General features: G+C 38.3%; 1 protein-coding gene and 1 long non-coding RNA gene across 2 annotated transcripts in view; one reads left to right on the top strand and one right to left on the bottom strand.

The window, feature by feature from the left end:
* The window catches only part of ITPRID1 (ITPR interacting domain containing 1), a 115,005-nt gene that overhangs the window by 29,268 nt on the left and 64,681 nt on the right, over positions 1–21,056 (top strand). The window contains exons 5-9 of the mRNA XM_063609698.1: positions 6,470–6,521; positions 8,814–8,900; positions 11,227–11,429; positions 14,553–15,124; positions 19,846–19,903. Coding sequence (XP_063465768.1) covers positions 6,470–6,521; positions 8,814–8,900; positions 11,227–11,429; positions 14,553–15,124; positions 19,846–19,903 — 972 coding nt within the window. The remainder of the gene's footprint in view (positions 1–6,469; positions 6,522–8,813; positions 8,901–11,226; positions 11,430–14,552; positions 15,125–19,845; positions 19,904–21,056) is intronic.
* LOC134731444 (uncharacterized) overlaps positions 17,617–21,056 on the bottom strand; it is a 115,120-nt gene continuing 111,680 nt past the window's right edge. Inside the window, exon 3 of the long non-coding RNA XR_010113720.1 lies at positions 17,617–20,905. This is a non-coding gene — a long non-coding RNA (uncharacterized lncRNA). The remainder of the gene's footprint in view (positions 20,906–21,056) is intronic.

Genomic DNA, 21,056 nt, shown 5'->3' with positions numbered 1-21,056 from the left:
CTGGAAGCAATAGGGGTTTGAACAAAGGCACAGAAATGAGAAGAAAGCTAAATATGTTCAGAAAAGCACATGGAAGGTGATCAGATGAAAGAGATGGTTTCATGCTAGGGAGCAATGGTAGAAATTTTTCTGTTAGATAGGATGAGGTCATATTATAAATGTTTTATATTCCAGAAAGAGGGAATAACACTTGACTCCAGTGTCATCTCAGGTTCCAGTTCAAATGGAGAGGTAGTTGTACTTGTGGTCTGGGCTGAGCAGGATTTTTACACCATATCTTTGTTCACCTGAAAAGGTCATGAATAATTTGTGATAATAATTAGTGATAACTGTCGCAGGTGCAGTGTTGAGGGAGTTGAAGCAAGCATGTTACACATTTGCCAGCTCTATTATAGTGAGTCCTGAACTCACTGTAGTGAGAAGAGGAATAACAGATGCAGTGTTTATCCTGGCAGTGGGGAGGGGGAAACACGTTGGGAAGAAGTTATAATGAACTCAGGCTTGAGGTGATGAGGGTTTACAATAGGGGGCGGCAGTGGAATGGGGAGGAAGGGTCAATGATATCTGGAAATAGACAAGTGGGTGAAAAAAGAGCAAAGCATTCCAACGGGCTTTAAGGTTTTGAGCATGAGTGTCAGCAGAGTGTAAGAGACTTTCTTTTACATAAGAATATAGATTAATAATTTGCCAGCTGAGACAAATGCTGCTGACTGCCTCTACTAAGTGTCCCAGTCGTGCAGGAGTTAAATCTACAGAAAGCTGTAGAATGCTATTATTTTAAAGCCCTGCAAAAATGTAATTTGATTAGTCTATTGGACGATATTCCAAAGAACCAAATGTCTTCCATGAATCAGTCAGAAATGCTTAGGAAAACCAAAATAAAAAATGCTTTCTAAGCCAATAAAGGTGCTAATTAGTGCCTTCTGCATATCTAACTACATCTTCTCCAGTAATACATTTTGCAGGGTTAAGTGCGGTGTCTGCTGCTTCAGATGGCAGAAGTCCACCTAACAGTGGGGAGGGTGGCTGGAGACTCAAGTATCTAAAAGGGAGTTAAAACTGACATTTTAACCCCTAGAAGGAGATGTATCAAATAGAGTGGGAAAAATTTTTTTCTCTCTTTAATTTTTCCCCAAACTAACCCTTAGGAAACTTGGGTATAGTAGGACTTAGTGTTTGTTTTTTTCTTTCTCCCTCCCCAAACACTCTTAGAGAGTAAAATCTGGTTTAAAAAAACCTAACTAGGGTATCCTGGAGGGGAAAAAATAGAGAAAATATCAAAACCAAGCAACTAGAGAAGCAAGTATAGAATTGAGGAAGACCTAGCGAGCGGTCTTGTGTTGGGGTTACAGGTACACGTATGTACTACCTGGGGCAGTCTCAAGCCTGGTGCCTGCAGAAACCTGGGAAAATCCGGGTAACAGGAGTAGTTTTTCTGTCCTGTGATGGCATTCCCTAGGCGTGAGCTTCCTGCTGTGATCTGAGGTAGCAGACTCAGATGCTTCCTGGAGCCAGACAGGTAATTGCTAATGATAGAAGCAAGTGGGATAGCGACTGCAGAAAATTGGAGAGCACGTTGCCTTCAACAGATTGCTGCCCTGAAGACACCTGGGCTGGGGCTGCTGGCTCTTCCAAGTTTTAAGGAAAGTCTAGCAACCCCAATCCCTGTGAGAACTGGCACATTGTGAGCCACCAGCTTGCACTTCTCCATTCAAGTTCATTATTGAGAACAGGCAAAGGGAAGCAGGACCTGGCCCTGACAAACCCATCCTCAGGCCCTGGGAAATTTACCTTACAAATTAACAAAATCGGGAAAACCAAAACAAAACAACCACCCAATATACAATGAATAACAGTTTCGTATTGCCCTGTGCAAGGCTCCCAACTGCCTGAGTCTAAATGTTGGAAAAAGCTATCACTGCTTCTGCAATGATCAGGAAGTAAACTCACAGTAACACTGTGAAAATACCCCTTGGTCTCCCAGGACCCTGGAAGCCCAGAACATAAAATGGAAATCAAAAAATAAAACTATCTTTAATAATTTTATAACAATTTTTAAAATGAGGTTTGTCTTGTGAGTTTAAAAAATTATATTCAGTTTTCCTTGCCTCGGTTTTCTCCAAAATCTAAGCTCAGCAGCAGAGAAGGCTGTATGTCTGAATGTACTGTCTTTAGACAGACATTTGTATCATTTGAAAAAAGATCATGAAAAAGTAAAGTCCAGCTGTGGTGGATCACACCTGTAAACCCAGCACTTTGGGAAGCCATGGTGGGCAGAGAGCTTGAGGTCAGGAGTTGAAGACCAGCCTGGTCAACATGGTGAAACCCCGTCTCTGCTAAAAATACAAAAAAATTAGCCAGGCATTGTGGCACATGCTTGTAATCTCAGCTACTAGTGAGGCTGATGCAGGAGAATCACTTGAACCTGAGAAGCAGAGGTTGCAGTGAGCTGAGATCATATCACTGCACTCCAGCCTGGGTGACAGAGCAAGACTCCATCTCAAAAAAAAAAAAAAAGAAAGTACAGGAGTCTGATAGCTGTATTTGTACATCTAGGAGGGTGAGATTCCAGTGAGGGGAGTAAGACATCCGACTTGACATCCTCTAATTATCGGTGACTGCTGGGCCCCACAGGATGCTAGTTGTACTGTGAAAGGCAAGAAAGCCCTTTCCCCAGCTGGTTCTAAAACTGTGTAAGGCTTTCATATGTGACATCCGACTGTGACCCAAATGGTCCACTTTGCACATTCCCTAGCAAACATGTTACCGTTAGGGTCTTTTTCTCTTGGAGAGTGCCCTTGGCTCCCTAGTAATCAGATTGCTCCTGATCAAGCGACAGGACACAGGGCGTGGTCCATGTAGTGTATCCTCTAGCTCTGGTGGGCACTAGAATCCCTTCAAGAAGCCCTGGGTGAAGGGCTTCAGATTCTGGATGACTGGGTTTTCTGGATGAATCGATTTTCTGCAGGGCTAGGGTTTTTGAAAACTCAGCAAGGCTGAGCTAACTCTTCTCATCAATACCTAAAGACGGATCATTTCCTCTCTGACAGTTTGTGCAATGCACTGTGGCTACAAGGCCAGATCCCTGGCCTGATGTACATGTTTATTCACACATTCTAGGAAACCCAGAGCAATAGCAGGCAAACAAAAAAGACCAAAGCAGTGGCAAGAATGTCAGTGCTGGTAGAATATGTCACCAAATGTCCTAGAACCATGGAATGTTTTAGGTGAAAATGGTGTTCAAAAACTCTCCAGAATTATCTTGAAGAGCTAAACCAGGCACAAATGGAGGCCTTACTTTGTGAATTACATGCAAAGTAGTAGATAGAAGTGCTGCTGGTAGGAAGGGGGCAGGAATAAATTTTTTAAAAATTGCTTGAAACAATAAATATTTTATCTTCCATTTAGGCAACTTATTATTTAATTCATTGTGGCATCAAGTTATTACAATATGATCGCCTAAAAATTATACTGTGCTTGCATCTATGATGTGATTAATAAGGTGGCAAATGGGCTTTCTCTCATCTGACAACTTCAATCAAATGGCAGTGGTTTTATGAGTTTCAGAAGCTCTGAGATGGAGTTGGGTGCAGTGAGCAAGAATGCTGCAATGGATTAGCCATGCCTGCATAGCTGAATTGGGTATTGACTTGATAGTTTTCAAACTCTGGCTCCTGAAGGTGCCTCATGGGTGAGGGAAAAGCTAAGTGGAAGAGCACTACATTCAGAACAGCTCTTTTTAAATTTATTTAAATTATTAGAATTTTGCAAAAGATTTTATATGATTGTGGAATTCCTATGATAAAACCTAGCGTTTTAAAACTACGAAGGTAATGGGGAAAAAAAGACTTGTGTTCTGATTCTAAGTTCATTTCTGACTTGGTGCACAAGTTTGAGTCAAATATTCTATTGTAACTTACATAAATATTTGTCATCAAATGTCACATGGAAAATTTTTGAAATATCACACTTGTTTCCGAATAATGGTCATTGACTCTGATATTCCATCCTTGATCGTGGCTCCCTATAATGTTTTATTATGAGCATTTATATATTCTCTTTATGTTTTCAACCTCTAAAGTTTATATGTACCCCATCTTACCCTGTTTTTTTTTTTTTTAAATCCACCTATGAAATTTATTCTAAACAAAGGATAGTAAATAACTCAATCTTTTGTGATAATTCCGATCAGTTGGTAGTGGTTTTCCTGAAGAAGGGATAAGAAAAGTGACAAAATTGGTAGTGATGTCTGCCATGGGAGTAGCATTGGGAGTGATAGCACAGAGGCCATATATATTCCCACTCACTATTTAAACCTTTAAAATCAATTCTATTTCTCACCCTGCCTGACTCTTTTTTTTTTTTTTTTTTTTTTTTGAGACGTAGTCTTGCTCTGTCGCCCAGGCTGGAGTGCAGTGGCGCAATCTCGGCTCACTGCAAGCTCTGCCTCCCGGGTTCACACCATTCTCCTGCCTCAGCCTCCTGAGTAGCTGTCACCCTGCCTGACTCTTATGATGAGAGTTACATTTGTTTTGTAGAGCAGAGACATTACTGTACCTATTTTCTCACTACTTTAAATTGTAGTCCTGTATTCTGAGCTTAGTTAACAATCCACTATTGCCAGGCATGGTGGCTCATGCCTGTAGTCCCAGGACTTTGGGAGATGGAGGCAGGTGGATCGGTTGAGGCCAGGAGTTCCAGACTAGCCTGGCTAACATGGTGAAACCCTGTCTCTACTAAGATTCAAAAAACTAGACAGACATGGTGGTACACACCTGAAATCCCAGCTACTTAGGAGGCTGAGGCACGAGAATCACTTGAACCCGGGAGGCGGAGGTTGCAGTGAGCTGAAATTATGCCACTGCACTCCAGGCTGGGTGACAGAGCAAACTGTCTGAAAAAAAAAAAAAAAATCACTGTTTACTTGCAAGTCAGTAATACATCTCCAGTCTTTATCCTTCTAGACCAGTCTTCTTTTTCCATTTAACAGGGTCACTAAGCCTTTTGAAAATCTTCTGAAAATGATGGGTATTCTTATCTCCATCCCCAAAATTTGGCATTTGGAGACAAATTCACAGGTACCTGTCGTCTATTCACAGACCTTCTACACAGACAAGAACCCTAGCCCTTTATTCTCTTCAGTATTCTTTCACAAGTTTACATCATTCAGGATTGCTTTTCCAAAACTTCTTCTAACCTCTATTATCTTTCTTATGGTAAAAATCTTTATGTTCTCACAGAAATGCAGCGTGGCAACACCTCCCAGTTTCACACACATCACACATTTGCACCCAGGAGAGCAACAAATAAGCAGGAATAAGAACACTGGTGAACCTTCTGAGGAATTTGCCCATATTCTAAGCATTTTCTTCTGCAGGTGTCAGCCACATGTTATATCATGATACAGGGTCTGAATCTTGCAATGGCCCCTGAATAAGCCTCTCTCATAACCAATATTTATTTCTTCTATTCTGTCTTCAGCACCACTATCAGGCAAATGAACATTCAGCATCATCTTGCTCACATTTACTTGTTTGCTCAAAAACCTTTTGTGATTTTCATGTCCTAACACGTACATATACACTACTCTTTCTGTCTTTCAAATAAGCTATAAGATGCTCTGTTGGCAGTGTGGTGTCACAGAAACAACAATAAGAAGCTAAAATAAGTTGCAGCATCCTACTAGCCATGAGAAATTTATTTAATCTCTCTCAGCCTCGGTTTTCCTCTGTGTTAAGTGGAGATCAATAACTCGCACTAAGTTAGTGCTAAATAGTCAATGTTATTGCTGCAATCAATAATAAAGGTAAGAATAAATTCCTAGATGCACTACTTTTGACTGTATGACTATGGGCTCATTACTAAACTTCTGTGAATCTCAGTTTCTAATCTGAAAAATGAGGATAGGTTGTAATTTTAAGGCTGTTGGAAGGATTAGATGATAGAAATGAAAGGAATATGCTTAATACATGCTGGGCCCTTCATGTATTATTTTTTGCCTGTCCCCGCACTTGCTTCACAACTTCCTGTACCATGAGAGAGCATCCCTATATGCCCTATGAGCTAATCAGACTACCCCTAGCACTCTGCTTTGCACTTGCTATAGAAATCTTTCTTCTCTTTAGGGGCAATGCGTCTTTTAAGGGCAATGCCTCTTTTCCAGCTGTCAAATTCTCCCATTCTTAAAAATCCAAGACAACTACCACTTCCTCCTTGAAACCTTTGCTGAATACTCCATTTAGCACTGACTTCCCTCTCCATTGACCCAGTACATTTCTTCACGTGTTTGTCATACAATGTAGCCATTAATTTCATTCTGTCTGTTCACTACAGAGATGCCTTGTATTTCATGCCTATATAACCTTGGATATGGAAATTCAATTCTACCTTGGTTTCCTTTGGGGTTGAGAAAATCTTCCACAAGATAAAATGAAATAAATTTCCCCTCTACTTTTTTTTGTCGTTGCAGTTTCTTTGTATGAACAAGGGATGGTTCAAATGACTGTGAAAGACTACATGAGGTAGGTAGCAGAATCAGTGTTACTTCATGCCAGTATCTTACAGCCACATCTTTGCTAAATAAAATAGAAATAGGGAAGTTTTCTTAATATTGCCATGGCTCTTGGGATCTCGTGAAAGGTAACTGGTTTAGTCACAGTGCCTAGAATGTTTACATCAGCTTTGAGAGAAATAGAGGTTCCTTAAAAACCATAAAATTGTGAGCAAATTAAATCAACAAATGTTGATGTGGGGGAAAATTTAATTAGAACATATGCATAAATGACATTCTACTGTACTGCAACTGTTCATAAGGACCTGTTTATAAAACAGTTACATTCAATATTTTCATTTTGCTAATGTAATTGATTATTATTCTATTTACTGGACAACAATATATATAATTTCCAATGTTAGGTGGAAAGCAGTGAGAGTCTCTTCATTAGAGGAAATACTAATTCTCAAGTGTGGTGCCCAGAACACCAGCATTAGCATTATGGGGGACCTTCATAGAAATGCAAATTCCCAATCCCCACCCTAGACCTACTGAACCAGATCATTTGGAGGTAGGGTCCAGAAGTCTGCATTTGCGCATGTCCTTCAGATGACTTTTTCAGCCACACTTTTTTAAAAACCACTGGAATAGACTATGAGCTCTTTCAGGTTAGGAACCCCCTTCCTGCACTTTTGTCACCCTCGCATTTTCAGGATAATTCCAACTAGTTTGTAAACCAAATCTGCAGTACTGCATCCCCCTGCTGCCACAAATTCACCCCAAAATGCTATTTGTCATAGATTTTTCTCCTTGCAGGATTGGTTGTTTTTGCTACTCATAGAATCATAGAACTATAGGAGACCATAGAAATCTCTCAGGCAACTCTCGTTTTGTTGAAGAGGAAAATGAGAGCCAGGTTCTGTGACCAACTCATGCTTCCAGGCTTTATTACAACAGTGACTCTGTATTGGTTCTCCTTGGATCCAAGGGCAGGCTGCTTCTGGGTTGCTCTGCTGCACCTTCCAAAATAAGGTGTGGCCCTCAAGCGAAGAAGGAAAAATAAATTATGGCAGGCCTAATGAAAACTGAGGTGGGGCAATAAGTGAAAAGGTATCTTCTGCCTCTCCTTGAGGCTCAAGTAGCTCAACTCTGTTAACACCAGAGTTTTTATTATCCAGAAAAACACACTTTCTCAACCTTACAGAACAGAAGCAATTAAAGGACAGGGCCCAGCTATTGTTTTTTGTTTTGTTTTGTTTTGTTTTGAGACAGAGTCTCTCTCTGTTGCCCAGGCTAGAGTGTAGTTGCGCGATCTCGGCTCACTGCAGTCTCCACCTCCTGGGTTCAAGCAGTTCCCTGCCTTAGCCTCCCGAGTAGCTAGGATTACAGGCACCTGCCACCACGCCTGGCTAATTTTTGTATTTTTAGTGGAGACAGGGTTTCACCATCTTGGCCAGGCTGGTCTTGAACTCCTGACCTTGTGATCCACCCGCCTCGGTCTCCCAAAGTGCTGGGATTACAGGCATGGCCACCGTGCCTGGCCCAGCTATTCTTACCAAATATAGCCAGAACAAAGTCAGCAACCCAAGTAGGATAACTTGTTCTCCTTGGGAACATTGATATCTGCATCGTATTTTTAATAAATTCTAAATATATGCCAACTGGCTATTATATTTGATGGGGCTAGATGTGATCCATGGTATAGCTGAGCTATATGTATAAAACTGAACTATATTATGACAGGGTTCCACTCTCTTTTGAAGCACTTTCAAATGATCTGTGAAGCAGGCCTATTGGGTAGTGATGTTCATTTTTTCCATAGTAAAGGAGTTTGTTAGAAATGCATATGGATGGCTGCAGGAGCCCTGGAGACAGCACTTAGAGAGTGTTAGCCATATGATATGAAATCCTTCACTAGTATGAGAATTAATGTAGAGTCACTTCAGTGACGGCTGGCTGTACTTCTTTCAGCATATAATTTTAACTTCTTCCCGAAAGTTGGTGCCTAGCAAAGCTGTGTTCCTGAAAGGTTCCCCAATGATATGCCATCTGTCAAAAGTGAGACGTTCTGTCACCTTCATAATGAGCACTAGCGGGCACCTAATGCTTAAATTCTCACACCTTCTGTAATACAACACTCTTGAAAACAGGAGCAGCTCCTCCACTGCAAGCTCTCTTCTGCAAAGGTGTAACCATTATGGGGTTATTAGAGACTAAGAGGAAATGCAGATGTTTGCTCTGGAAGGAAAAGATTCACAATGACCTCCCAGGAGACTATCTAAATCAACACATCTCATTGTTGGTATTTTCCCAACTGTAGATCTTTGCATCAGTTTTCAGAAACTCCCACCCTATCCAGAGGGACCAGTTTCAACTCTTCCTATTCTGCTGCAATTGTACCACAAAGGTATGTAATTTCCAGGTGCTTTTCATCTAGAGAAATCATTCTGTGCAACAATGGATTTCATGAAATTATAAATAGGCACTTGTTGAATGAATGGATGAGAGAATGAATAAAATATTTTCAAACCCCATCTTGCAATAACAATATAAAAGAGTTAGTAAAATTGGAAACAGACTAAATATCTGTCAGTGGGGAAATGGCCACATAAATGATTGGCCAGTTCATTTTACAGAATTCCATATAGTGATAAAAAGAATAGGTAGACATATACATACTGGCTTAGAAAGATCTATGTGCCATATTTTTTAAGATTAAAAAAAGCAAAATGCAGGAAGGTACATAGAGTAGGTTACTATAAATAAAGCAAACAAGTGAAAACCGTAAAACATGTATATAACTGCATAGGAAAATGTCTGGAAGGATACACATAGATTTAACTGGAAGAGGATTAGGATTGGTGGGGGTAATACCTGAGGGGAGTGAAAGCATTATGTGTACTATTAAAATTTTTTTAACAAAGTCAGTATATCTAATTTCTTCCACTATTAAGTATTACTTAAAAAGTTAATGATATTTTCATGATGATATGAAAATATGTTTAATGACCAATCAATACTTATATTCTTGGTCAAGAGACTGAAGCCTTTGGAAAGCAGGAACTATGTTCATTTTTGTGCCACGTGTACCTAGCATAGAACCTAGAACATGACAGATATTCAATAAATATATGTATAAATGGGTAGGATAAACATTTGTACAGTGAAGTCAATATGATAACAGATTAAATCTTTCACGCAACTTTAGATTTCTCACCAGAATTTTTTTCTTCCTTGAACCTCTTTATATTCAGGTGTCTGTGTCAGTGTGATCAAGTGATTGGCATTCCTGATTCCTCTGTTAATCCCATGATTAAGATATCCAAATAGAGCCATCTCCACTTCACATTATAAGTTTCAGTAATCAATTGCACTGCATGGTGACTACAGTTAATATTAACTTATTGTGATTTCAAAAACGCTAAAAGAATATTATTTCAGATGTTCTCACTACAAGTGACGTAGTGGGTATTTTAATTGGCTCGATTGAATATTTCTACAATGTATACATAGAACAAAACATCACACTGTACTCCATAAATACACACAATTATTATTTGTCAATTAAAAACAAATAAATTAGTTAAAAAAAAGGAGACTCAAAATAATTAAAGAAAAAAAAGAAAGTGTGAGCATGATGCTGGTTGTATCTGGTAGGTGGGCATCCCCAGTGAGACAGGTACCTGTTGTTGAATGTGTAAACGGCTAAGTAAATGAATTGTAGTTGATCCGATGTCAATTATGAAGTCACTGAAGTAAAATTATCTAAACTATCTCAAATAGGCTCATTAGTGTTGCATGTAAAGAAAAGGCAAACAAAAACTTCAACAAAAGAGCTGAGCAACCCTGGTGAAATCTCATCAAAAGGTCTGATTCCCATGGAATCCATGAAAGACTCCCACAGTCTCCTGGGTTAGCTTAGTAACTTAGGCGAAGTTCAGACGTGAATTGGCATACATAATGTAACTATTTATATTTATAAATAATACAATTAAATATAGAATTGTAATATGTATATAATTATAATAAAATTAAATAATTTAGATATACATACAAATCAAATTTTAAAAATATATAATTTTAATAAAAATTACAAATGTGATTTCCAGCTAATTGATGTTTATCATTTAAAGTGCCAAAGTGACTACAACAAGTTGATAAAAGCATTTTTTGTTTCTTAGCAAAGTACAAAAATAATATGGAACACATTTTAATTCTACCTAGGGACTTACAATCATTATTTGTAAACATCAGTCCTTGTAGTCTGCATTTAATGATATCCTGGACAGATCTGTGTTGCTAAGGATGCCACAGACTGGTGCTCTATTAAAATAGTCTTCTTTGAGTCTACTGTTCACAGTTTTTGTTTTTTTTTTTTCTGTTTCATTTCTTGCCTTTAGTGACCACTTGTTTGTGGTTGTCAGTGCACTGCCTCTGGCTGGTGTCTGTCCCGCAGTCTCCCTGCCCTGTCTAATTTCTCACGTGCCTGTTGTGGAATGGGAAGCCAGTTAAGTAAACTCATAGTATTGGATGTTAAGTACAGGCAAGCATCCCTGAGTGGGCGTGCCAGTCAGTCCTTTAAATAAGTACACAGGAATGCTAGTGAATGCACCATTGTCTGTTTAGGATCCTCTTTCACTCAATATCTGGGAGATTGGGTGGATGAGGTGACCGGAAAAAAATGGTGTTGGGTTAACTGTTTCTGGATAAAGATATTCATATTTTTACCACAGCATTCCTGAATGGCTGGAATTTTGGGAGAAAGATCCAGTGGAGATTCTCTTAGATCTGGGGTTTGGTGCTGATGAGCCAGACATCTGCACGCAAATCCCACCCAGATTCCTTGGCTGTGGCTCAGCAGCCAGAGGGATCAACATCCGTGTTTTTCTTGAAGCTCAAAAGCAGCGAATGGATATTGAGAACCCCAACTTGTACGGTAAGTGAGGTTCCTGTGGCATTCGCATCTCAGCATCGGCAATGAGTGAGCAGATGGGCCACAGTGTAGGCGAGGAGATTGTGTGAAGTAGCACACAAACCCTCTATTACAGTGACTTCACACACAAAAGATGGATTTCTTGGTCATCCTATATGTCCAGTGGGAGTTGGTGTGTATGTTTTGGAGAAAGGAGTATCTATTTCCTCCATGTTGTCCTCACTCAGGAACACGGCCTCTAATCTGGAACCTCACAAGTTGCAATGATAGGGAAAGGTAGAAATGGAGAATGATACTCAGCTCTTACAACCTCTGCTCCTAACTTACACACGACGGGTCTTGTTCACATTTCATTGGCCAAAATAAGTCACATGGCCACACCTAACTCCAAGTGGGTGGGAATGTACAACCCTACCAATTGCCCAGAAGGAGGAAAGCTGGCAGTAATGGTGAGCAGCACTAATATGTACCATAGCCACACACCCAGGAGGCAGAGAAACCAGAATCTGACAAGGATTATCATGAATCATTAGGTGAAACCCTAATTTCCTCATTTATGAGATTTAGAACACTATCATTTATACCTTGAGCTGTAAGTGACAGTTATTAATCTGCCATGCCACCTGATTTAACTATGTCTAAACCTTATAGCTAATCAGGCATGTCGCTATATTTCTTCAGCTGGTGATCAATGTAATCCTTTTCTCTAGGACATTACTAAGCATTTTCTTGGGGGTGCCTATACTGTGCTCAGTTTTGGCTTACTATTTTGGGGGAAAGATGCTTTGCAGCTTAATAGGTTTATTTACTGCAGGATTGATTTAATATGCTAAGGTGGACTTTCAGCCTCCTAGAGGGGATGCAGTGCAGCATTTCAAAACCGCTTAAATACAAAAGGCCTCTTGGAGAAGCATTGAGGAAGACCTCCTCTATAGTACAGAGTTTGAGGAATTCTGGAGGGGGGAAATGACAAAATTCTGATTCTCAAATAAATTCTTTTAAATAAACAAATTCACTAAAAGGAAAGTCATGTGAGACAAAAGTGTTTTTCTCAAGCAATTATCTGGAACAGGGACTTCGCTTGGAGTTCTCATTTTAGCTCCTGTTTCTCTGTTTTCATGTGGGTAAAATGGGTCTCAAAACTTCAGGAATTATATTTTTTTAAAAAAGAGTATGTAAAGCTGAAGGTTTTGCATGTAGTATTTCCTTACCTTTTAGACTCAATTCATGTTGTTCCTTGTTATCTCCTCTCACAAGCAGCACAGAGATGCAAATTCTTTGATCAATTCTTTATTTCAGGAGAATAATGTCATTTACCAATATTTGAATAGCATTTGAGCTGCTATGAAGTAAATATTTCACAAATGAAATTGACATATGGATTATAGAGAAACTAGGAGTTGGCCCCTGATTCTGTGATCCCTGGTGCATTCTTGTTTCTACAACATAACACTTGATTCAAGGAAGCAGAGAAGGTCAAATATAAAACTACCAATAATAAAGCTGGTTGGCAGATAGAATGGAAGATTGTATCTCATTCAAAGTCAATACAAACATTTAAACTTGGGACATGAGAATCAATTAGTCCATTGTTCAATCTACCCAAAGGCAAAAATAAAAGAAAACACTTATCCAATGCTTCAGACTATTGTGTTCTCTGAATTGACTTAACCAATTAAATTGGTAGGTTTTGTTTTAGTCTAAATTTAAAAACCTGCTGTGGATGGATGTAAAGCAATCATAAAAGTTGAATTATCATTCAGTTGTACCCTCTGGATCACAAAAGAGATTCAGTTTCAATACAGCTTAATTTAGGGGGGAAATGTAATCAGAATTATTCTGAAACATCCAGAACCCCACAGTTCCTATAGGTCTTGGAAAAATATCACAGTCCTCTGTGAGAAATCTGTCACTTTTTTTGGAGTAGAAGGATGATTAGTCAATACTTCTTCTTTTAGGTAAAAGAAACAGGTAGGCACTGGCTCATGAGAGTCAGGGACATTGCTGTGATGGTGCAAACACTACAAAAAACAGCATCCTTGCCCACCTATGTGGTCCTTGACCTTCGCTGAGTTATGCAACCCCACATGCTATCACTGTGATTAAGAGGAGGCTGGGTAATAAAAACAAAATATTCCATTTTTATTACAATGGTTTTATTATCTTGAGATACCAAAAATATTTTCCATGTTTTTTTTTTTCAAACTGGCAATATGTTCTCACTTTAGCCCTTGCTGCATTAGGTCTCTTCCACATGCTAATGAAGTCAATACTGTACTTGCATATGACCCAAATGATAAAGGCCAGATCATTCAGAAAGGCTTAACAGGTTGATAAGCTGGTTTGTTTTGAAGGCCAATGGGGTTTTACACTAATGACCATCTTCTCTGGAAAGACTGAGGAGAATATATCCCCTTCGTAAGTCTTGCTCATTTATAATCATTATTTTAACAACTGACACTTACATGGCATTGTGTCTTCACAATTTTGCTTTAGTCCTCATGACAGATGTGAAAAATACATGAGAGATGAAAAGACTGGCCATTTACTATGTGCCTGGCATGGGTCTAGCACTGTGTAGCTCTTAGTTATTTTATTCTGAGCTCAAACATCCAGTGAATGGTTGACCTGGGATTTGGATCCAGGACTTCTGACTCTATATGCCATGATCTTTCCACACTATCAGGTGACAGTATGGATAGGGATGATGTAAGTGATGGTAGGAATACACATCACATAGAGTTATGGAGGAATATTCAGGTAGCCTCATGTTGATAGCACTGGATTCACTCTTTAATATATGTTAGTATACAGATTCACCGATGCCTACAGTTTTTAATACCTAACACATAAAAACTATAGGCATATATGAATCTAAATAGTTACGTGTATTCAACTAAATACAAAAGCTGTTCACTTTCCCCATAACACAGCAAAATCTCATTACACAGGGAAATCATCTCCATAATAGTAATGGCATATACTGGGAAAAACTTGTTTCAAGAGCCTAATGTCCTTCCTATCTTGAAAATTTCATGTTAACTGACCCTTCAGTTTTTACTACGTTAATACGGTTTCAGCAAAAAAGACCCAATCTAAAAATTTCATGTTTCTTGTTTTGTGCAGGTCGTTTCCGACAGCTGGAAATCCTGGACCATGTGACCAATGCCTTCTCATCTCTGCTGAATGATGTCAGCATCCTGCCAAACAGAGCTGAAGAGAAAGCTGGAGGAGAGAGTGTGCAAAGAACCTCAGTGAGTGCCTCCAAACAGCATCGAAGAAGAATGGGTAAACTCTTAAGGAGAGCTTCAAAACAGAACATCGGGAGGGATTGTAACCCAGAGGCATCGGAGTCCTTCAAGATGAAAGATGAAGTTTTTATCCACTTTACAAAACTATGGGAGTATGGAGCAGAGCTAGCAGCAACTTCAATCAACCACAAGCAAAATCATTTGTCTCTGTCAGTAGAACATCAGTCTCTCCAAGCCTGTGATGATTTGCTACCTTATCCTTCTCGTGGTCTTCTGAGCAAGCAGTGGCCTCGCTCATCTATGCCGGCCAAACAGGCTTCTCCTTCCTGTGTGTCTCAGGGGTCAGTCAATGGCAGAACTCAGAAGGAGAACTTTTTTCAGACTAACAAGCTCAAGAGCTTGTCTCGTCTTGCAGGCAAAGGACCAGACTCATTTGAAATGGAAGAGGTCAGTGTTGCACCAATGTACCCAACCTCCTAAGGGAAATAACCTTCACTATGACACCCCTGTTTTCCAGCCCTCATTTCACCACTTCATCTTTTAATCCCTCAGCATTACATCTTAGTGTTCTGAGTCAGTTTAGTGGTTTAAAGTCATTCTAGTTGCTTTTGTAGGAAATAAGCTAGTAGGAAACCAGCCTTTGCTTGCTCCAGTGTCTTGCCTTTTTCTTGCTCACAGTTGAATCCATGGGTCATTTCTGACTTGCTTTGGCTCAACTGTTTTATGTACCTGTATGTGTGTTTTTTATCTATTCTCTAACTTTTCATGTTTTATCTTCTTTGAGGATCAGTTCAACTACTTCCCACTCAGTGAAACTTGCCTTAACCACTTCTCCTCTGTGTTCTCATGGCTTTAGCAGCATGAGCTCGTTATGTTAGAGATTGAGTGTGTTTCAACGCTGTTTCCCCAAAAAGACTCTCAGCTGCTTTAGGGCCGGGGGTGTGTGTCGGAAATATTTCCCCCACAATGCCTAACACAGGGCCTCAGACAAAGCTGTAGGGACTTGGGTATGGTTTTGATTTTAGGATGTTAGTGTGATGTTTATTTGTTTGCTTTGGGATGTATTGATTTTCACATAGTTTGACCTTCATTTCACACACGTTCTTTGCTCCTCCATCCCCGCCTTCATTCATTTACACTAGTTTTTATCTTCACTTAGGTGACATTCTCACTTGTACTTCTCAGAGTTGGTTTTTTTTTTTCTTTTCAAAAAATACGTATACATATCCACTCATCTGTCTATTCATAATGGCAGCTAGGATTGGGAGTTAACTTGTTGTTAACTGTGTTATTTAGTATAATTACAAATAAGTAATTACAAAGGAAGAACAAGGCTTTTTTCTGCTTTCATCTAAATTATCTAAAAGTAGGGCAGGATATTTACATGCAAATTCCAAAGTGGGCTTACTTCTCCATGGAGCCCTCTATGTGCCAGGCACAGAAATGGTAACAGAATCTGCCTTGAAAAGGGAGCCACAGAGAAGTGGCAGGGATGGGCACTGAAACCATAAGATGGTAGGCACAGAGCCAGCCCTACAGAAACACTTTACATCACTATACAGACATATTTTCGGGTATTCCAGGAGCAAGTAAAGGCATTCTCAGCCAGCCTGGGACTGAGAAGATAAAGAAATTCGTAGAAAGTAAGACTTAACCATAATTTTAAAAGAAGAATAGGATAGACCAGGTGAATATGCCTATTGGCATAGCTGCATCCCAGAAAGATATAAAAATTACTTTAAAATATGTAGATGTTAAGGTTCCTAATATCTATGTATATGTATATATGTTTGTGTACATATATGTCTTGTATAAAAATTAAAGAACCTTAAAATGTTAAACTGAATTCAAGTAGTAGCATTTAAATGAATAACAATAATAAAAGGAAGGAAAAAACATACCTTTAGTCAAATGCCCTGATTTGAGGATAAACTGAGAAGGCGCTAAAAAAAGGATTTTTAAAAAACTTAATCTTGCAAAGATTATTTAATTACCAAGCCAATAGTTAAATTACTATAAAGAATGTCAAGTTGGCTGGGCGTGGTGGCTCACACCTGTAATCCCAACACTTTGGGAGGCTGAGGCAGCAGATCACCTGAGGTCAGGAATTCGACCAGCCTGGCCAACATGGTGAAACCCTGTCTCTACCAAAAATACAAAAACCAGCTGGGTGTGGTGGAGGGTGCCTGTAATCCCAGCTACTCGGGAGGCTGAGGCAGGAGAATCACTTGAACCCTGGAGGTGGAGGTTGCAGTGAGCTGAGATAGCACCACAGCACTCCAGCCTGGACAACAAGAACAAAACTCTGTCTCAAAAAAAAAAAAAAGAAAAAGAATGTCAAATCAATCTGCTATTAGCTAGGATCCAAACAAAAAGTTTCACCAAACTCCAACCCATTGTCAAGCCTCATCAGACTCTATTGTCTCTGAAGTTTCTTCTCCTTCAAACTAGACTGATTTAAAGAAAAATAATGTTCCTAGTATGCCATCGAAATGTCAGAGTACAGGGATAGACAAACATCAAATTTATCAGATTTGATAAATTTTATATAAATAAATAAGAAAAGAATGTTAGTCCTTGATTGGTATACTTTCAAGAATTTTTAAATTACAATTATTCAAGAAAATACTACATATTAGTATATATTTGGGGAGAGAGTAGAAACACACTCAGACACCAAAATAAAGAAAACAAATTCACATGTTTCTTTGGCACATAGTAGGTACTTAGTAAATATTTGTTAATTGAGTAAACATCCAAAGAATTTGACAATATTAATTTAATCTAAGGATGGCTTTCATAGAAAAAGAATATTCTGTCAAACTTCATAGCTGTCTTTGTTTACAGTCTTATTATATTCTAGGATTTGTGTGTGTGAGAGACTGTATGTGTATGTAAGGCAGAGATAGTCCTAAAAATGATAAAAAAGAAACACACTACTTGAATTTCATTTTAATAAAAAGTGCATATAAAATATTACATTCTCACTGGGGAAAAAATATTTGTTTCACTCAATACCAGTGGATGAGTAAATGAAGCTTGGGTAGATTGCATCTTAAACAGAAGCCTATGCCAGATTTAATATTTATTTTTCAATGTCAAATTTTAAAATCCAATTATAAGAAATGAAAAATATGTGTGAAATTGGCAGATTTTCATGGCATTTAAAACAAGAGCCAATGTACTTAAATATCTAGCTATCAGAATTTCAAGTATGATTGGCCAAATTTTGCCTCCAGATCAACCAATGATGCTTTCCCTAAAGTCGTACTAAAAGCTGAATTTGGCAATGTTTGTCTCACTTCTCAAAAGTATAATTTCAACAAAATTGTGCATAGATTTTTTAATGGAAAAATCAACATTTTTTTGTTTAATTTTACTTAGTAAAATTGAGTCAGCCCCCTCTCTTTTTAAATTCCTAAATACGTTAAGTGAATTTGATACTCGTAAAATTTGTGCAATTGTAAACTCAAGGTAGGATGCTTCTTCATATCCATAATAAATAATTTTTAGCTTTCTCTCCTGTTTGCATATAAGCATCCTATTCTCTAGAAGTCACATGTGAGAACATTAACCATATTATTAAACAATCCCAGTCAACATCTTGATTAGGTGGGGAATATTTCAAAAGCTATAACTATTTCTTTATTTTATTTTTTATTAATTAATAAGTTTGGCTCAGGTGGAATAGCCCAGGAATACACCTGGCTTTCATTTTAAATTAATGGGGCTTTTCCTTTTTTTTTCAAAAGACAAACTTGTGCTTCACATTGCCCTAAGTGGATTTTTCTCCATGATAATGGTCATAGCAAAAACTTTTTATTACACTTGAAAAATGCATATAATGTGCACTGATTTGAGTTACCAACACCAGTGAAATTAATGCTAAGAAGTATGTCTAATAGATTACAAGTGTAAAGTAACTTATTTGAAAAGAAAAGATGTGAAGGATTAAAAAGAGACATTAAATATTTCTTCTTATTACAGTTGAGCTATATCCTCATGGTCCCTAGTCTATTCCTGGGTTAGAGGTCATTTTTGGCCATATATACCACAATGTTTAAAATGTTCATGTCCTTTGATTCAGCTTTCTGTACTCAAATATCAGTTCCAAATAAGTAATATGACATGTAGAAACAGATTTATGAACAAGAATATTCACCTCAACATTATTTCTAATTGCAAAGTTTAGAAAACATTCCAAAAGTGGGAGAATTGTTAAGTAAACTAATGTTCTTCCTGAGAACAGCCTATTGTCCTGTCATTAAAGATGATGTTTTCAAAGAAATCTTATGATGTGGAATAAAAATTCTGCCTTCAAATTTTTGAGAGAAAAAATTTGACTACATGACAATATCCAGAAAAATGTATATCAAAGAAAACTTGCAAAGAAATACTCCAAAATGTTTTTGGAGTAACAGTAACTGTTTTCTTACCTTCTTTTTATTTTTTGTAGAGATGGGGTCTCACTATGTTGCCCAGGCTGGTTTTAAACACCTGGCTTCAAGTGATCCTCCCACCTTGGCTTCCCAAAATGTTGAGATTATAGCATGAGCTATCAAGCCCAGCCTTGTTTTTTTACCTTCTTTTTCTATGTATCAGTTTCTATAATTAGCTGTATTGCTATTTTAGAAGTAATATGCATTATTTTGTTTAACGATAACTTTATTTTCATCAGTACAGAAGTATTTATTCATTTCTTTAAAAATTTCAAAAATAAATTTTCTTCTAGCAATTTGGAAACTAAAATTTTTTAAAATGTCTAAGCACTATATAGCAACTAAATTTTCTGATTTACTCTCCATAAATTTATCAAGTCCTAATTAACTTTCTCCAAATATACTTAAAGTTCTTTGGAAGCAAAAAAAAAGAAAATCTAGAATAGAAATATTACTATGTAAATTTCTTTCAAATGCACATCTTCCAGAAGAAGCATTGATCCTGCCATCCAGAGGTGATCTTCCCCTTTCCTCAACTTCTTTAATTCTTTGAATCTTCATCATGGGTACCTTGTCCCCGCTACCTCCTGCCAGCAGATTGCAAGTTATTTGAGTTCAGGAACTCATGTTTATCCCTCTTATCAGTTGCCAGTCTCATTATATGTTGATTAAAATAAGTGAATTTATTTGACAAAATTTCTAATGACATTGATGCATTTGGTATCTTAGGTCCAAAGCTTTGAAGAAGAGACTGGTAATCCTCTTGACATGACTTCAGGAACTGTAGGTAAGAATTCATCAAGGTGTGTGATCTCATCAATGGTCTTTCAGAATGTAAATAACTGGTATTTAAATTTCTTAATATGTACAGAACTTAAATTATCTCTAGAAGATACTCTACATTCATGCATCTTCTGAGATATTAAAAGCCTACTGGCAGGCCGGGCGTGGTGGCTCATGCCTGTAATCTCAGCACTTTGGGAGGCTGAGACGTGGGGATCACCTGAGGTCAGGAGTTCAAGACCAGCCTGGCCAACCTGGCAAAACCCCATTTCTACAAAAAATACAAAAAAATTAGCTGACGCAGTGGTGCGCACCTGTAATCCCAGCTATTTGGGAGGCTGAGGCAGGAGAATTGCTTGAACCCAGGAGATGGAGGTTGCAGTGAGCTGAAATCATGCCACTGCACTCCAGCCTGGGCAACAAGAGCAAAACTCCGTCTCAAAAAACAAAACAAAGCAAAAAAACCTACTGGCAATGCAAATGTACATGTAAATTTTAAAAGACCACAGAAACATTCAATATCCCTGGGGCTAATGGTGTGCGTGCCTTGTCTGACACTAACTATATGATCTGACTACCATAGTGGAATGAATTTCATGGGACTGAGCCTGACTGTGGGGAGGGGGGTACTTTTTCACTCCTTCTACCAACTGCTTCATAGTGCACATGCCGTTTCATTTAACTGGGTCTCAGTTTTTCCATCTGAAATAAAGAAATAAGTGCAGATAATTTTAAGTTCTCTGCTAGCCCTTGCATTCTAAATTTGGTATAATCTTAATGTTAAACTCTCAGTGGACAGAGGTTCCCTAGATGTAGCTTTGCAAGTCTTCTCTCAGAATGATGCTTTATCATCCTTAATAACAGAGAAGGAAACCCTTCTCTATTCCTGGTTTTCATTCCCCCATTCAGTTGTCACTGTGATTCAGCATTTCCATAGTCTTATAAGGAAGTTAGAAGTAGGCAGAACTCGTCCAGCAAAATACAGCAGATGAAGCTCATGCATTTCCTGAAAGAAAATATGCAAATTTTTAATTTAATTTAGTGCTGTGTCAAACACATCTTTTTCATTACAAAGTGTATGTATGGGCCTTATTTTGCTAAATGCTGTTTAGAAATTATGCGTTAGTAATTATAGGGTCCTGCTGATTACATAAATT

The sequence above is a fragment of the Symphalangus syndactylus genome, chromosome 9 (genome assembly GCF_028878055.3).
Source record: "Symphalangus syndactylus isolate Jambi chromosome 9, NHGRI_mSymSyn1-v2.1_pri, whole genome shotgun sequence".
NCBI lineage: Eukaryota > Metazoa > Chordata > Mammalia > Primates > Hylobatidae > Symphalangus > Symphalangus syndactylus.
This window is presented reverse-complemented; position numbering and strand designations above follow the sequence as displayed.